The sequence below is a fragment of the Haplochromis burtoni genome, unplaced genomic scaffold (assembly GCF_018398535.1).
Source record: "Haplochromis burtoni strain Fernald_Lab_line unplaced genomic scaffold, NCSU_Asbu1 Contig_163, whole genome shotgun sequence".
NCBI classification, from domain to species: Eukaryota; Metazoa; Chordata; class Actinopteri; order Cichliformes; family Cichlidae; genus Haplochromis; species Haplochromis burtoni.
Genome location: NW_024582524.1, coordinates 736,369 through 754,987, shown reverse-complemented (window position 1 = coordinate 754,987; position 18,619 = coordinate 736,369). Strand labels below are relative to the sequence as shown.

The following is an 18,619-nucleotide window of genomic DNA, read 5'->3' as shown; positions in this document are numbered from 1 at the left end:
CACAGGGATTGCTCCGGATTTTAATAAAATCTCTTAAGAAATGGGTCTCCTTTCTTTAATTTCAGTGTAGTGCACCTATGACAAATAACACAATTAGGTTAAGCTATAAGCTTAAAGGAAATTTAAATGTAGGTTGATGAAAATCTGAAGCTCCCTCACATTGAAAAAAACATAACAAGACTAGATTCCACACTGATTAAATCACTTTTGCCACTAACTTGAGAATGAAGAGGAAATGGGGCACGTTGCATATGTGAACTAAATGACAGCTTGAATAGAGGAAAGACCTGTACAACAGCCCTCCTTGTAGCTGTGAAAGCCCGAGATCCCTATCAGGGAAATGGGACCCTTTTCAGTTCCGGATGAGGGCACATCACCCTCACAGAGAGAGGTGTCAATTGGTTTCAAATGGGGAGACGGAAAGGAAAAGTAAAGAGCAAGAGGAATAAAGGATATTGGCAAGTTACCAAGCCGTGCAGGTGTCTGCCTAAAAAACAGGCTGCACTAGCGCTTTGCACACTCTAGGCAAGTGTGGTCCAGCCTGAGCAGGAACCAGGAACTATGAGAAAACAAACCAAGCTCATAATAGCGAGAGCACAGAGGGAAGGGCTGTTGGTGCATGTGTCTGTGTGGATTACACAGTCCCTTTGTACAGTGGGGCGCATAGATCCTTTCGGCATTCCTGTGAACATCACAGTGGTTTCTCATTTGCTCTTTTGGGGGGTCAGACACTACATGGCATCACGATCAAACCAAAAAGCAATGCCTACAGTCTTTTTGCCTCATGTATCCTGACATCAATCCACTGAACAGACTTTATTGCATGCTTTGGAGTTTTTGATCTCCATGCAATTCTCGTTGCATCAAAATTACAAACCTGTAAGCCTGCTATTAAATTCAATTAACTCTTTAAAGAAGATTAAAAGTTGCAGTTGCTGCTGTGGTAAAACACCAGCTCATGTTATTTTTTTCTCTTGCATTATGTCTGCTATGTCCTCATGATATGCAAACAGTGACACTCTTTACATCTGGATAGAAGGTTCATTCATTCAGATGGTGTTATCAGCTCATAAACGTGCTACAAACGTGGCAGGAGTTTCTAAGTGGGTGTATCGTTTTGTAAAATGACTGTTTTTAGAAAGCAGCGACACATGAGCCAAACACTTTGGGCTCTTATAAAGTCATGGTAAAATGACGAAGTGCTTCAGATCATTGTTTTCAAGTGCAGGTCGAGTGTTTATCTCGAAAGGTATCGGAGTTTTTGCACAAATTAAAGTTTAGACAAACTCACGTCAGATCACATTGTACAGAGTCAGGATATAAAGTTTATAGTCATCACTCCAAAGTTACATACAAAGACAGTCACATACAAAGTTTAAAGTTATTAAAAACCTGTGGGGGTTTCAGTTGTAGACAGAGCCAAATGAATAGCTAACAGGCTAGCATGAAGTACTTCGTCAATTTAACTGGAGACGTTGCTAACAACACCGGAAGTACCAACTACAACCCCACCCCACCCCCCCGCGATTTTGTATGAGGAAGTTAATATGACGAAATGTCAAGACGTAAAAATCTATTGTAGACAACACACATAAGTACAAACCATGGGGTACCGTATAGCTTAAACGAACAATTACGTGTGTTATTCATTGAATAATTTAGGTTATTGAAAAAAATTCACATTGACGTTTATGTAACGTACATTAATGGTTAATGATACCATATATAAACATATACTTCTGTACATATAAAGATGTTTTTTTAATGTTTTATTCCTATGTATACTTATTGTTAAACTCCTGTCATTGTTGGACTTTTATTTTGAAAGGTCACGGCGGAACCGCTGTAGTTTTTCAGTTTGTCTTGACAGAGGTCAGAAACCCAGTGTGGAGGAAAGGATGTGGGTATGCTGACATCTGCAAGCCAGAGGTTTGAGTGTGAGAAGACCGCAGCCAGGCTGACAGACAACGGCCTCAACTCTCTCGAAGTAACTCCGAGACATGTAACTTGTTGCGAAGGTAAACTCAACACAAGCTAACCTCGTCTTTCTTCACAGAAATGCTCTCCCAGCTACAATGTGTCGTCAAGTTCAAAGTACAGTTTGTCTGTTGACGATGTCGATAAAATCTATTTGCGCTCCTCACTCGTTTAGCAGTAATTAAACTTAAAAAACTTTGGCACCACAACTAATGTGGACTTTCTTTGAAAGTAGGAAGAGGTTGTCATTTAGCCTCTAGTAGCTGCTAATTCAAGTGGAGGCTTTGTAGAAAGTTGAGGTTATTCTTCCCACACAAACATTCACATACACACGCGCGCGCGCTGCTGCTGCTGTGCTATGCGTGTGTTTAATGCGACCTTCATCCAGGGGGGTCAGCGGAGGCTTTTGCTCTCTCTGCTGACTGTACGACTAGTTAGGAGCCAAACACTGATTTAGTTTGACAGATCCGGAGACCTGTTGCTGAACTTGCGTGTTACGACTGCAGCTTTCGAGACAGGCGCTCTCTCCACTGCTATTTCTCTTTTCCTCAAAGCTCCCTTTCCTCATAAATACAAATTAAGATAAAAGTTTGATCATCAGCTAGGCCGTAGGGAGAGAGATGGCAGTGTTAGGGGTTTACTCGAGATTTACTTTTGCTTTCATTTGGAGCACCTATCAGCTTTAATAAAGCGAGGAGGGGGAGCGTTGTTTTAAAGTGTGTTTCAAGTGTGTTTGGGTTTGTTTGTGTGTCAGAGACAACAGTTAAATTAAGCCTGCCATCATCACTCATCCCACCCAGGCTCCTTTCTGTCAGTACCATATACACAGAGTGCAGCTGAGAGCTGCTTGTGTTGCTCCGATGAGTCAGTGATCCCTGTCTTCTTAAAATGAAATAGAGCCAGTTGGTTGGTGGGGAAGAGTTGCTTTGCTTTGTCAAGCATTGTTTGTGTAACCTGTTCAGCTAGTGCCTCTTGGATATTACACCATTTACAGCTATTTGTCGTTTCTGGACTGGTTGACAAGGAAATGAAGCGTGCAATGTATGCAGTACATAGTGTTCATTCCAGGCTGACCGTGGAGAGAAGTCGGGGCTTCATGACATCAGAATTTTAAGTGACTCTAACATAGAGTCTTATTTTATCAGCTATTGACCCATCCTTTCACTGCTCTCTGGGTGGGACATGCAGCAGAAAATGCACCCCAGGAAACCAATGTTATCCCTCGTCTCCCTTCTTTTTGTGTGTTTTTGTTTCATGACCAAAAAGCAGGTCAGGATTAACGTTGCATCTTAGCCCTCTGCCCCCATCCTGCTTGATCCAAGCAGCTGCCCTGGGTAAGGCTATCAGATTCAGAGAGAGTGGAAGGTGTGATGGACTGCTAATAAAAGGGGTTTTTGTTTGCAGGCGTCTCCATTTTGAAACCTCAGGAGTCCAGAGTTCTCTGGCCACAGCCCAGACTGGAGTGAAAAGGCTGCGCTGCTGCCTTGAAGGACTCCCATTGGCAATTGAGTTTCTTTTTTACTCTGCATTGCGGATGCGTGCACTCTTTGATTTTTCTATTTGCTTTTAAAGTGTTTCCTCAAAGGCCATTTTAAGTCAAGCTTTTCTCATAATTTGCATTTTTCTTCTGGTAAAAGTTGGAAATAACCATCATTAGCCTGTTCTGTGAGGAGGGAGAAGCCCTGCTGTGGTGTGTGGGACTGTGTATGTATGTGTGTGTGTGAATCATTATTGCCACTAAGCCTGTCTGACATTAGCTGGCACTACGGCAAATGGCACCCTGCTCTAATATTAATGCAACACAATTATGTGATTACATCCAGATCAGTGTCAACATAGCTAAGTGGTCTGTTTTTACCACAGGCTTCTTCTAGCTTTTGGCAGGCTAAGCCAATGCAAATGTCAAAACTGCTGTCTTTATGTACCGATAAACCCGGGAAAATCCTGTTTTTCAAAAAAGCCAAAAAATAAAATTTTTTATTCCTATTCCAATTGTTTTTTTTAAATGTTTTTTAATGTTTCTTCCAATCAGCCTTGAATTTGGCCGAGTGGAAGAGAACACAAGTCTTAAAATGAGAAATCCTTCAAAAGACCAGGTTCTTAAAAAATCAAGTCTTTTAAAAGGTTTCCTAGTTAACAATGAATTAAACCCAAATCTAAACAAAAGGCATGCTTAAACCTGGCTGTTTGACCACTGTCTTTAAATATGTGTTTTCTGCTTTGCTGCAAATATGTGTCATATATGTTTAGGGTATTCAAAAATGAAAAGGAAGGAAAATTATAAAAGGTGAAAGTTTAAAAGACTTGATATAACTTTTGGATTTAGGGGGAAAAAATCTGACTGTATATGAGGCACAGATGTGAGAAACATTTCCGGTAAGACTCAGTGCGATTCACTGGGAATAAAACAGCTCAGTTTTAATTAATTTTATCAGGCTGACATATCTCTCGTTGGAGTGCATCACAGACTTAATTTATTCAGCACATTGCCGTGTGAGCCATAATTTAGCCTCTTCCATCTTTGCAATTTGTATTTAATGAGCATCTTAATGTGGCCCTGAGCATGCAAGCATATTTATGATGTCGGCGTTGATTACCGCTGGTCTGGTCAATGGGAGCGATGTCCTCAGGGCACTTGTGCATTTAGAGGCAGATACGATCTTTCGTGGATGTAAGTGTTTAGATTAAGAACTTGGGTTCTTACTTGATTAAGCCTTATCTAATGGGAGAGCTTTGTTGAGATGAGTTCCGATAGTCTGCTCCTGTCAGCGGTGTTTCTCAGCCGCCTCCTTTTGTGGTTTGCTTTAAAATGTGACATAAAATGTGTGTGATTATAAACTTTTGTCTATTTCTTTCTTTCCTCCAGAGGCTTGTGTCCTGTAAGGGCACCCTGAAGCTCAGCCTGTCACTGTCCTTCCTTGGTGGTTCCTGTCATGAGGGGGCGTGTTTCTCGAAAGCTGGGCTTGCTGGCCAAGGCTGGTTTCCTCCTGTGGGTGCTGTGGCTTGGCTATCTGCTGTTGGAGCGCTCCACTTTCCCTTTCTCTTCCTCTGTGGAGGATGAGGTTAAAGACCAAAATCTTAAGGAACGACAGCTGGTCTCAGAGGAGAGTGGGAATGATGAGCAGCTGGCTAGGCCTCTGTACATTAAACCACCACCAGACAACAATGCACCAGGGGAGTGGGGCCGGACCACACACCTCAACCTGAGCCCTGAAGAAAAGAAGCAGGAGCAGGACAGTGTGGAGCACTATGCCATCAATATTTATGTCAGCGACAAGATCTCCCTCCATCGGCACATCCAGGACCACAGGATGAAAGAGTGAGTACAGAAAAAACAAGAATAATCCATTAGTTACTTACTGAGTGACGGCATCTGACAACCAGTCGAAAGAAAACTCACTTAAATTGTTTTTTTGTTTTTTTTAATGCTTTCTATTTTCCTTGCTAATACACGAGGCCTTGAATATTGCCTGGAGCATCTTCAGTGCTACAACGGTTACAAATTACTCAGTAGAGATTAAGTTGAACTCTTTACTGGAATCACGTTTTCACTGACAGTTAGAGACAAGCATGAAGGCTCGGGTGATCCAGTGTAGGGCTTGGTGAAGTTGTTGTAAGAGGCTTTTTGGCTGAATTGATTCATTTCATCCTCGGTTGTTGTCAGCAGCTCAAATACACCGTGTGATGTCTTTTATTAGCAGTTTCTCCTTCGGCCCTTTGGCCTTTTGTCTCTTCGCTTACTGCCTCTCATGCTAATGAAACCCAGATGTTGCATCAGCATCAACTTGGCGAGAACCGTCATTCGATTGTGTAAAGGCCGTGTGTTTATTTTAAATGCCCTGGAGTATATTTGTAAAGCATTATAGATTATTTCTAGCATCAAATTTGCAATCACAGCTAAATACAATTGTTCTATTTATGCTCCTTGAACACCCGAAGCTAAATGTTATTTAAACTGGAGCTGGAAAAATGAGTCTCCTGGGTCACCTAGGTGTAACTGGAGTAACCCTTGTCACCACTGCGACACACACACACACAAAGATGCTCTCGCCGGGTGGAGGAAAATGTCTCAGTGGCTGAAAGTAACTCTTTGTAACGATGGGTGACGTGGGCCTAGCAGTGGCAGAGGGACATTTGACGAGTGCAGATGTGACACAGGATGCAGCAGTGCTCTGGGTGTTTTCTGTATGAACATATTATATACTTATGCACTTGTTTTGTTGTTATGTCAGCTGATATACTTCCGCTGCTTGTCAGATAACATGCCGTAGGACTAAATTATGGCCACGACTGGCTGTTATTACACTCAGTAAGATCTGAGAACAGTAAATTCTCATTCTTCTTGTCAGACTGCTCCAGATGCGCTTGTCTTTTTGTTTGGCTTTAGGGCTTGTAAATCTGTAAGCAAATGGGTCATGTCCTCCCAGGTTTATTCATTTTGAAGTGGTGTATATGTTTGTTGTAGTTCTGCACCTAGTCCATTACTATTTTCCCGTTTCCTCCAGCAGGTGTTTTTTTTTTTTTTTTTTTTTAGCGGATTAGCTTTAGGCTCTCTTGAGATGAAACTGCAGCACTATAAACACAGTGCTTCTGAGGGGAGGGCGAAGTAGCTCATTTGATTTGTTGTGTCCAACTCACTTCCAGCAATGTCATATTTGTAAATTGGAACTCTGGCTACAAAATTGCTAAAAATCTGTGCCAATTTTGTGCTTTCACAGTCTTGAGCTTACAGAAACATTTTACCCTTTTTGTTTTTCGTGTTTCTCCTGACTTTCTGTGTCATATTTTGCTCTCTCTTTGTCCAGTTTCCAGCTTTTGATTTGGTCCCAATTTTTTCTTTCTTCCCCCCCCCCGTCATCTCTCCCAGAGCGCTGCTGTGGTATGTTGCTCATTGGTGTAATACGCTCCCTACCCCCATCCATATTTCTGCTTCTCTTTATTGTTTTAATGAGTGCCATCTGGATTAGGACCAGAAGCCTCCTCCTGCCACACTTGTCGCTGAGCCTGCTCTGGCCATATGAAAAATAATTTCATGCCTGTATGAGTTCATTTACAGTGCTGTTGTGTCTCCATGAAAATACAGTAAACTAAAGCTTGTGTCAACTCTGTCTCTCCCTCCACCCACACAAACACACTTGCATGCCTCAGATGCCGAAGTAAGAAGTTTGACTACCGACATTTACCTACCACCTCTGTGATCATAGCCTTCTACAACGAGGCCTGGTCCACCCTGCTGAGGACCATTCACAGCGTGCTGGAAACCACGCCTGCCGTCCTCTTGAAAGAGATCATCCTCGTCGATGACTTCAGTGACCGAGGTTTGTAAGCGTGTGTAATTTTGTCTCTGTACAAGTAAAATGTTGTCATACGAGCTGTGCAACAAAGATGACTGACAGCTCGGCCTAGTTTAGTAGACCAGTTGAACCAAACCTCATTTGTGTGCCGCTTTGATTTTGGCACAGTGACAAAGTACAAAAGACGATTCAAGAAGGAGCCTGCTATATATAGAAATAAAGATGCTGTCTATAGTGGGATGAATAGTGAATGCCTTTGAATAGAGCAATTAGAAAAAAAACAGTCCTCTGAAACAAGTCCTGACACATTTCCTGTCCTGAAAATATTCCCAGAGCAGATAAATCTGCTCAGGAAGGATAAGAAATTGAAAACTTGGCCAGGTAATTAAATAAATAAAAAAAAGGTTGTGTTTAAAATTGTGATTGTGTGGTTTTTTTCCAGTAAATTTTGTTATTTTGTCATTTTAAGAACAAAGCAATATAAATCTTTAGCCAGCATCTTTATAAGCAAGTCGGGAACTTAAGCAGGAACATTTGGACCTCAGGAACAGCACAACAGTAGCAAAACAGTCTACACTCTGCATCTGCCCCCTGGCTTTTGGGGTGCTTTCAGTCACATCTTGCAGTTTTCATCAGTAAATGGATCGTCTGCTGACTTGTGCTGACTCTAAGAATGATACTACTACACCTCAGAAACTGGATATAGGAGGTGCTTGATGTCTGTCTGTCTTAATGGAATTAGTATTTGGTCACAGCAAGTCTAGTCTGTGCGGATCAGAGACATTACACCATAAAGATGACCTCAGTGAGCACTGAGTTGCAGTGACATCATTTCCTTTCCTCCAGCCACTCTGACCAATTGGAATGTTAGACATGCCACTCCTACACCAGACAGCCGGCTGCTGGAGGAGTGACAGCTTTCCCCTTTAAAGCTGGCTAAACCGGATCTAGCATATCAAGTTTTAGTGTTGATGTGTGTTTAAAACTGCATGAATCACCTACTACTATTTTTGATACCAGCGTTGCCTCAATAAACATGATAAATGTGCAATAAAACAGAGTGCTGGTATTTCCCAAATCATCAGGGACTAGTATGCAGTTCTGTAGGTAATGACGCATGGTGAGCAGCCAATAAAACACAAATGAAGGAGTAATAAGTTGGTGACAAGATGATTGTTTTGTGTCAAGAGCTGATGAACATTTCACTTCATAATCCATAAATATAGAAGTACCTGTGTGTCTGTCCACTTGTTTTAATACTAAATCATTAGATATCATGATTTCTTTGTGTTTGCATTACAAAAATAGGCTACCTGAAATCCCAGCTAGCCGACTACATCAGTGATCTGCAACGTGTGCGTCTTATCCGCACCAACAAAAGGGAGGGGCTGGTTCGTGCACGTCTCATTGGCGCCACCTATGCCACCGGTGACGTGCTGACATTTCTTGACTGCCACTGTGAGTGTGTTCCTGGCTGGATTGAGCCTCTGTTGGAAAGGTGCCTAAATACATTTTTAACAACCTTATCCGAAAAAGGAAGAAATTGTTTTTAAGCTTTAAGACTCACATTGAATCAACTTTTCTTCCCCCCTTCTTTTCATTTTTTCCTGCCACCCTCCTTTCTGCCTGTTATGGTCTCTTAGGATTTCTGAGAATGCGAGTACCATCGTGTGCCCTGTGATCGACACCATCGACTGGAACACGTTTGAGTTTTACATGCAAACAGATGAGCCAATGATCGGAGGATTTGACTGGAGACTCACCTTTCAGTGGCACTCTGTCCCTGAAATGGAACGCAAGAGGCGCAAGTCTCGCATCGACCCCATCAGGTAACAGTATGGTACTTTCCAAGGCCTACTGTCATGAGAGATCACTTTATCAGCTTGACACATGTCAGTGAAGAGATCCCCCAAAGAAAAAGCATCGTGGCTGTTTTTTTTAAAGGAGGATTTCATTTACTCAAGATTAACATGCAACACTGAATGGCCAGAGTAAAATGAAACTAGATAGACCACTGTTAAGTGAGGTAACAGACACTGTTTTAACTTTAATGAGACCAGTAGTGTTTGTATTCATAGTCATTCCCCAAATGCCCATTTTGAGTCAGGAGAAATCCTCACTGTGTGATTGATCTTTAAAACACTGGGAAATCCATTATGCTTCCTGCTACCATATCATTTTCTCATAGCCTCAGTTAATCAACTTGTCTATATTCTCGTCCTCCCATCTCTTTGCTGCATTTGGCACCACTGACACAACATTTTAATACAGGTAAAAAAACACTGATATTAAATTAGCCTCACCAGGACAGTTTAGTTTGTATTCATCAGTTTCCAGTTTGTCTTACATGCGCAATTTCCTAAACAGTTGCTAAAACAGTTGAATAAAAGTTAAAAGTCTGCAATTACAAAAATTACAAAAGTCCTGTCATTATCCAGAAACTTATGGACTTAATTATAGCTTTTTTTAACTTCTAAGTTGGACTATTTACACTTGTTAATATCAAGATGTCGCAGCAGTTCTCTTATAAGCTTTCAGATAATCAGAATAAAGCATAAGAAATGATATATCTCCCAAATTATCTTAATGTCATTGGCTTCCTCATTGGTATATTCCTCACACATAAAGCCTTTAATGAACCAAAACCACACCATATCTTAAGGACAGTGGTACCGTTTTATCCCAGTAGAGCACTCTGCTGCCAGAGGGCAGGTTCACTTGTGGTTCTTAGAGCCTTCGACTATAAACCTCTTTCCTGGGGAACCAGCTCCCTATTTAATTCAGAGACTGGCACTAGCTCCACTTTTAAGGTGTTTTGAACCTTATAGTTTGCTAGGAAACCCTAAACCATCCATATGTCAGTTTCTGCAAGTATGCATGGATTTGGTTGGAACTGATTGGATTCATTGAGTGAAAGGTTACATACCGATGTTCACTTGTATGACACTGTTACAGTTCAGTAACGTTGTATCTTCTGTTCCATAATTTGTGTAATTTTTCTCCCTGTCATCTTTTTTTCTGTCCCTTTCTGTAATTTTTGTTTCACCCCAACTGCTCAAGGTAAATGGCTGCCCTCCTTAAGCCTGTTTCAGCCAGACATTTCTTCCTGTTGAAGGAAGTTTTTTTTTTTTCTCCCCACTATCGTCAACTACTTGCGCAGAGGGAATCGCTGAGTTTTTCTGTGTAACGGGATTGAACATGGCCATGATAAAAATGATCCTGTTTTTCTTGTATTCTCACAGGTCTCCTACTATGGCCGGGGGATTATTTGCTGTTAGCAAGGCCTACTTTGAGTATCTGGGCACGTATGACATGGGCATGGATGTGTGGGGAGGAGAAAACCTGGAGCTCTCTTTCAGGGTGAGTTAATTTTCCATCACTCAGAATCACAGTGAAGTGTCTGCTTAGCCCCCACAGGGCCACTTAATCGATATTAGACCTGAGTGGTTCTTTTAAAACATTTTGCGAAAGACTCACTAATCTGAGTTGCTTTGTTACCAGATCCAGACAAACCATATCTTTACTCAGCTTTTTTTTACTGCGATAGAGAGCAGAGAGAAAGATCATTAAATTTAGTTGGAAAATGTTTATCCTGTGCCCGCTGGTGCGTAGTTGGCGTGAGTCAGTGTCAGATCACAGTCAGTCAGGGTATGTGAAACTGCAGCCTTATATTGGCTGATACCTTGTTGTGATGTTGGTGTCACTTTTCACTTGCTGGCGTCAATCAAGCTGGCACAGATTTTAAGCAGGAGCATGCAAGATTAGGAATGTAAATTGTGTGTGTATGATTTATAGTGTGTATTTGTCTGCATTGTGAAGAAGAATGGGCTGTTCAGCTGAGTGATATGTTATGCATGTGGAAACAAAAATGCCTCTCACCGGGACCTTTTCCCATACATAATTTATGTTTAGTGAATTGGTTTCTAGGTCTCTTTTTTTTGGAGTGTTGAAAAATAGTGGTGCGGCGTAAAATGCTTTCTGAATTAAGATGGAAAGGACTGTCTTGCATTAGCTGTTTGCCTATGGACTTATGATAATGGCTTTGCCTTGTGTAGGAGGCGGTAGAGTGGGTCATTTACTAATCACAAGGTCAGTATTTTGATCTCTGGCACCTCCAACCTGCATGTCAAATTATCTTTAGGTAAGAAACTGAACCCCAATGCGGAGTGCGAGTGTGGGAATTAAAAAAGCACTTAGGTGAATGTGTGGGTAAATGTAAATAAGACTTGTGTAGAAAAGCACTAACTCAATACCAGACCATTTCTTTAAGGATGTTAATCTTTTGTTCGATCAATGGTGAACGATCCAGCCATTAATGTAAGGTAAAAAGATATTGTCTCTGTAGGTTCTAGTATAAATGCAGCTGTATGACTCACAAAAGTATGTGTTGAACCTTTGTGGTAAGATTGATAAAGCACAGTTTCTTCATTCAGATAATACCTGTAGTAGATCTTGTTTTGTAATCTTTGTTTAAAAGGAACATCAAGACAAGTTGGACCGATACACATAAAGTTAAACAGAATCATGTGGCGACCAACAGCTTACAGATACAGCACATGCCCAGTGCACCAACCTTACACCAACTAACAGCAGCAACTGTGCGGCTTACCACCACCTCTGTTTTTTCCCCATGACCTGTCTCTCTCAAGCTGTTCCTATAATACCGTATAAGGACTTAAAAATAATGTTAAGAAGCTGAATCACCATTTTGGTAATATTTGATACAAAACTGTGCACAGTGTTATTGTCAAAACACACCACAATAGACTTGTTTCACAGCAGCCATTGGACAAAATGTAGTAGTCAAACACAGGTGTTACTACTGCAGTCATGACGGTTCTGATCTGTTTCAGTGCTGAGCCCTCATTAAGGCGATTAGTAACAGCTGTCTTTGCCCACGATTTCATGTCAGAATGGCTGCTGGGAAAAAGATCCATTGTGGATGATGCAGTCTAAAAAAGAAAAAAGGCCGAGATTGAAGATGGTTGAGGTCCATTAGGTCAAATGTACAGGAAATAGGTGGCCCAAGTGTTAGTAATCCCCCAACCCTCCCCTGTCCCACATGTGAAGGGTCTCCATGTGGTCTATAATCGTTTACCAGCAGTGAGGTGAAGCTGGTAATGTTTTTACTTTGTGAGTTTTTGCAAAATGTTGTTTTGGAAAAATCTTCAGCAGTGGAAACAACCTTCACAGGCACCTTTGATAAATCTTTATATGTCTGCCTGTGGACAGGTATTTCCGTTTGCCATTACTCAAATTTTACATTCTCGACTCCTTTTCCTTGCATCTTAATCCTTCCCACTAAAGATGTGAGGAGGAAAGGACACGAGGATCAAGGAGCTGAGGCAACAGGTGTTTTAACAATATGAGACATCCTTGCCTTGGAGCCTCATTTTAACTCAATGTCAGTTTAATCCAAGATGTGGCAAAGCTGGGTCGTAAATTGTTTTGTTATAGCCCAACCGCTGCTGCATTTTTATGACTGCAGGTGTAACAGTGTTCATGATGTTTTATGTTACCGGCTACTTTTGATTAAATTTGCAATATGGCTCATTTTAATCACACATAAGAAGTGAAGGGCAGACTGTTTGATCATCCGCTGAAAGAAATGTATGAATAAAAAAAGACTGGTTGTTTAAAAGTGTCCTCTTCCTACTATTGTTTACATATTCTACCTGAGTAGCGTGGGTTTTTTTTATACATTGAAGGTAACAATACTCTAGCAAAGAAAACACTTGTGCATTCTTGATTATAGCTCCTCCAGCAACCCTCCTCTCTTGTCTGTCTTCCTTCCTTCCCTGTAGGAATTGAGGCGTCCTTCAACAAGGCATACTGAGATTAATTTCCAGGTCGCAGGCAGGACGATGAAGGGCAGAGAAGACATAAATTAGGGAAAAGACAAAAGTAACACAAGCATGCAAAGCATGCAGTTGCCTGACATGTGTGTAAGGCTGAGTTCGAAGATAGGTGTGATAACCCATGAATACTGAGAACATGTGTTACTGGTGGGGCACACATCTCACACCCATCTATGGTTTAAGTACTAGATAAAGATACTTGCATGAGAGAGAGAAATACGTTTCAAAATAAAAACAATTAGAGGCATCAGGTGAGAGGGACACTTGCTCCGTCGCACTTTACTTTTAGCCCAGTTTACACATTGTTTGTGCTTGGGCTGCTCAGCAGCCATCTTTCTACTTGACCTTAATTTTCCTGACAAACACAATCCTGGAAACGTGATTGTGTTTGTTTTTTTACTCGTGTTGTGAACACGTTAACATATTGAAGAAAGTTCACTTGAAATTAGGTAACATTAACATTTGAGATCTGTGGACTCCACTAAAGAGTTTGTTTTAATATTTGTATTTTTTTTTTATTTCTTGATTGTTGTTGTGACACAGTTGTTATCTAGAAAGGTGCTATATAAATACATTTTACTTTACTTACTTGCATATCTGCCACCCTTAGGTGTGGCAGTGTGGGGGCAGCCTGGAGATTCATCCCTGCTCGCACGTGGGACATGTGTTCCCTAAAAAAGCCCCTTACGCGCGGCCCAACTTCCTCCAGAATACTGTCCGAGCTGCAGAGGTCTGGATGGACTCTTACAAAAAGCACTTCTACAACAGGAACCCTCCAGCCAGAAAGGTAAGACACTTTGTGTGTTTCATGCACTGATATGTTGTCACACTATCCAGCACCATGTGTAGACAGTAAATTGAATAGTTATTTTTGGTGTCAGATTTAGATGATTCGTCTAACTGCCCCCTGTAGGTGTGGATATAAGATCAGTATCTGACTGAGTGGGTTAGGTGTATTGAGGTACTGAGGCTGTTCACATGTGTGTGTATGGTGTGAGTGCTGTGCCTCTCAGGTTCTGAGTATTGGGCACCATCAAAGATTCATGTATCTCAGTTTCAACTATCTGAAAAAAGTGCATTATTAATGTCAGGGATCTTTGATCAAACAATAAATTACCTGGTCAGGGGAGATTGAACACAGCACAGACCAAGATCATCAGCTCCAAGTCTATTACGTTGCTGTCATAATTTGTCATGCAGCTATAGAGCGATAGACGTGTGACTAGTTTGATTAATGAGTTATATAATTTTCATTGAATACATTTAATCATGTTGATATTCCAACTTTTCTTTACACTTTTCTAAAGAAAGAATAGCTGTTATAAATGTATTTTTTTATAAGGAATTATTGTTTTATGTTGTTTTTTTGTTCATTTATTTTAAATATTTTTTCTTGTTAATTTTGAGATTGGGAGCACAATGCAGTAAGGATCACAAAGAAAAAGTACTCGATAGATCAGAAATCTTATGATTGAATTAGTTTAGTGTGTGTGTGTGTGTGTTAGGCGGTCTTGTTATAATCCATCCTCAAACATGCCAAAGGAACTCTAGACTCCTAGGGTAGACTTCACGCCTTAGCAAACACAGCTATTTAAAACATGCACTGTTGGCAATAATCTGCTAGTTGGCTTCCTGAGATTCTTATTTGAACTCGATTTTTGGAGTTACAGGAGCCGGATTCACCTCTCAAATCCAGGATGTAAATATTTGCTTTAAAAGTCTAACCGTGTCCTTTATGAAAACACCCATCAATTGTGTTGTCAAAAATCTTATGTAAATTGTATGTACAAAAGTAATGGGCCCTGAGAATCGGTTTAACTCACAAGGTTGAGCAGACATGTACTGTAAGGCTAATAAAGCTTAAAAATGCTCCAAATTTGCTTAAAAAATAATGCTCTGCTGAGCTCCAAACACCCTCTGGCATTAACATCTACAGAAAAACTGCACAAGGAACTTCATTGCATGGTTTCCAGTAGTTCCTGTAGGTGTAATGTGTTAGTGACCCAGTAGTTTTGTCCATACAGTGTATATTTAAAGAAAAGTGTGCATGCTCTAATGATTAAAATGTAGCTGCAATGTATAAATCAAGCGATACTGTCCATAAATGTACATTCTTAATAAACTCTCCTAAATCTAACCAGCTTTTTCACCCACAGCAGTGACTCATGCATTGTGTGGTTGCTTCACAGGAGAAATATGGGAATATTTCAGAACGGCTACTTTTGAGGGAGAAGCTGAAATGCAACAGCTTTGAGTGGTATCTGAAGAACATCTATCCTGAACTACATGTACCCGAGGACAGGGAGGGCTGGCACGGGGCTGTAAGTGTCTCCTTTTCAGATGCTGTGTCTGAATTCTGTTATTGATCCTGTTAGTGCAAGATTAATTATTTAGTTTTTGGACTGATGGCAGATCTTGTTGTGATTTATAAAAGACAGCAATGCGGCTGTGTCTTCATTCATCATTCAAGTGTGAAACAAAAGTATTCGGGTGAGACGTGATATGAGAAAACTCCGTTGAAAGTGGGAAAGCTTTGAAATCCATTTGACTGGGCTCAAGACCTTTCTAATTCAGACATCTGGTGAAGTCTCCTGTTATAAAATGCTTTACAGAAAAATTGCTCTTGGCTCAGTGTTGGATTTTAAAACAATTACATTTTAGCCACAGCAATGTCTCTGTTTTTTTCTGAAGCGAAAAAGAAAATTCCCTCAAAGATTTCTTCTTTAGTTATAATGTCCAAAAATCCACCACCTGTCCACGTCGACACACATTTCCCAGTGACAGCTGTGAAGTCAAATGCTACAGCGAGGGCATCGTCCAAAGTCTCAAATGTTCTGCTGTCAGAACTGTCTAAAATTTGCATGCACACCCACACTACAGGTACACGGTGACAAAACCTGAAAGAACGGCATTACTCAGACAAAGAAAAATTTACATTTTCTTATGAAACTGGGCGAAAGTAAGTTTTATTTCATATTGATTAATATATGTGTACTGATGTGGAAAATAAGCAAAATGGCAAAGGTTCAATTTGTTTTCGCTTCCTGGTGATATACCGTCATTTAATGATTTAATCAGATGACTGAATCCACCATCTTCAGGGCTGTTGCATCCTACGTGGCCTTAAAGTCTAACCTGCCAGCAAAGAATAAATCCAAGAAAATAAGAGTCCTCACAGGAATCGATATACAGTGCCGCATTTCACTTGTTATTAATATTTACTGCTCTCTTCCTGCCAGGTGCGTAGCTCAGGAATACATTCAGAGTGCCTTGACTACAACGCTCCAGAGCACAGTCCCACAGGTTCCCAGATTTCTCTTTTCGGCTGCCACGGCCAAGGAGGCAACCAGGTACGTCAGGCATTTCAGTGTTTATTCTTTCTTGACACAATCCCACAGCTTCTCGTGGCCCCCGTGGGAGATATATCGTGAAATGTCAAGACTTTCTCCTAACCCCTAAAACAAGCTGCCACAGTTGATTCACACCAGAAAATTACTCTCTGCTGGTGTGTCCAACATGACTTGAATGTAATGAATGGAAAACTGAATGTGGTATTGCATCCACACATAGCTGGAAAAAAAGGTGCACATGAATCACAGGTGCTTTTTTTTTTTTTTTTCCCCCAATTCCAGTAACGGCTGGTTTAGAAAGCACCAGATTATTTATCTGCGAGGATGTATATTTAATGTTGGAGTCAGACAATAGGCAGAACTTCTTTCTGTGGATCTTCAACCTGGCTGTTATCTCTGATTACCCCATTGATGCACCGCATCAGGTGTCCTCAGTCACAAAAAGCGCCATGTGTGACTGAAAATCAATGTTTGAATGGCTTCTCGGTGAAACAAAAACCTGAGGGCCCTTCACCACCTCCCTCCTGCCCCTTTCCCTGGCCCACATAAGAACCACGTTCCATTTAAAAGATACATGAGCCTCATGGGCAGAATGAATGGCACAGCCTGGATAAATAAGTTTGAAGCCAGAGACAGTGGACCCCGAGTAAGTCTTTTATTAGAAACGACCATAACGGGGCCCCAGTGCAACTGAAAGATGTATGAGATGTGAAGAAAAGGATGGGGAAGTATAAAGATTGATTACCTGACCCTCCGCTTAACGGGTAGCACAGGGAGCATTGCATCTTTTGTCCCACTGGACCAGGTTGTTGAAATGACACCAGAGGGGAAGAGTCGGGTTTGTGCTCATGTCTGCTTGATTGAAAGGGCCAAGGCCCCGTCTTTGCTCATGAGATCCCTCGACACACTTGCTGACGCATCATATAGTGCATTTATAGCCGTGGCGCAACAGCAGAGTAAAACATCCTGTAATCCTAGTGGGTAAGAAAAAAAATACCAAACTGCACTAATTGGCTTTCTAAACAAAAGACAGATGTAGCTGAAGAAAGAAGAAGGAAAAGTTTTAATCTCTTAGTCTCTGCTTCTTTTCAGAGAAATGTGTGAATACAAGCTTGTGTCAAAGAAATACATTTTAACTGTAAATGGAGAAAAAATGGCCAAATAACTGTCTCTTTCTCTCTCCAGTACTTTGAATACACATCTCAAAAGGAGATCCGTTTCAACTCTGTGACAGAGCTGTGTGCCGAAGTACTGGAAGGACAGACGTCCATCGGAATGAGGCACTGCCCTCGTGATGAGGAAGTCAGACCTCCCAGTCTCATCTGGGAGTTCAAAGAGGTAAGGGATTCATGAATGTGTGTGCCACAGGTTCACATTTTCCTGTAAACTGACTCCACGCTTTCAATTTCCAACCTTTCAGGACAGGACCATCTATCATCCACACTCAGACATGTGCGTGACAGCCTACCGCACAACGACGGGCCGCACGGATGCCCAGATGAGGCGCTGCGTCCCAGGGGACAAAACCCAGCAGTGGAAGTTTGAGTGGTAGTGGGAGGAAGCTAGATAGTAGCAGGGAACCTTAAGTGGCCTTCCGTGACCACAGTGCAAATACTGTAGCGGAGGTATGACCCCCGCTGCTCCCATTTCTGTTACTTTTCAAGTCTGCACTGAATGGAAATGGGGGGGAAAAAAAGAAAAGAAAGAGGTGTTGGAGAAAGTCACTTTAAGCCAATGACTCACCCAGTCCAGTGCTTTTAAACCTTTGTAAATACCTACAGAGGTGAGGTCTTTTTTTAAAGAACACCAGCTGAATTTAAGACTTTTTTTGTTGTTGTTGCTTTCATCCAAGTGCCTCTACAGCCAGAGTGGAGTACACAGCACACCTGAAGTGTCATTGCCGTCTCGGGGTTTTGCAACAACTTGAAAGCAGCGAGATGTGTAGCACACGAAGCAGTGCCTTCAAAGAGATTAAAGCCAGTTTCTTGATCGGAAACATGATCGAATAATGCCTTAAAGTGCAATTAATATTGATTATTTTTATTATGTCCTCATATTTGTTTTTAAAAAAAATTGTGAAAAAACAGGCTGCTGGAAAACGATGGATTAGGAATATAAGGTCGGCAGCATTTTGCCCCAA

General features: G+C 41.3%; 1 protein-coding gene across 1 annotated transcript; it reads left to right on the top strand.

Annotated features, from left to right (window-relative positions):
• The first annotated feature begins 1,858 nt into the window (after positions 1-1,858).
• Positions 1,859-18,167, top strand: poc1bl (POC1 centriolar protein homolog B (Chlamydomonas), like). The gene is made up of 11 exons (XM_005932934.3): positions 1,859-2,018; positions 4,844-5,296; positions 7,126-7,295; positions 8,580-8,769; positions 8,915-9,100; positions 10,514-10,631; positions 13,740-13,916; positions 15,319-15,450; positions 16,369-16,479; positions 17,665-17,817; positions 17,900-18,167. The coding sequence occupies exons 2-11, from the start codon at positions 4,911-4,913 to the stop codon at positions 18,029-18,031; spliced, it is 1,755 nt and encodes a 584-aa protein (XP_005932996.1). The 5' UTR covers positions 1,859-2,018; positions 4,844-4,910; the 3' UTR covers positions 18,032-18,167.
• Positions 18,168-18,619: the final 452 nt, after the last annotated feature.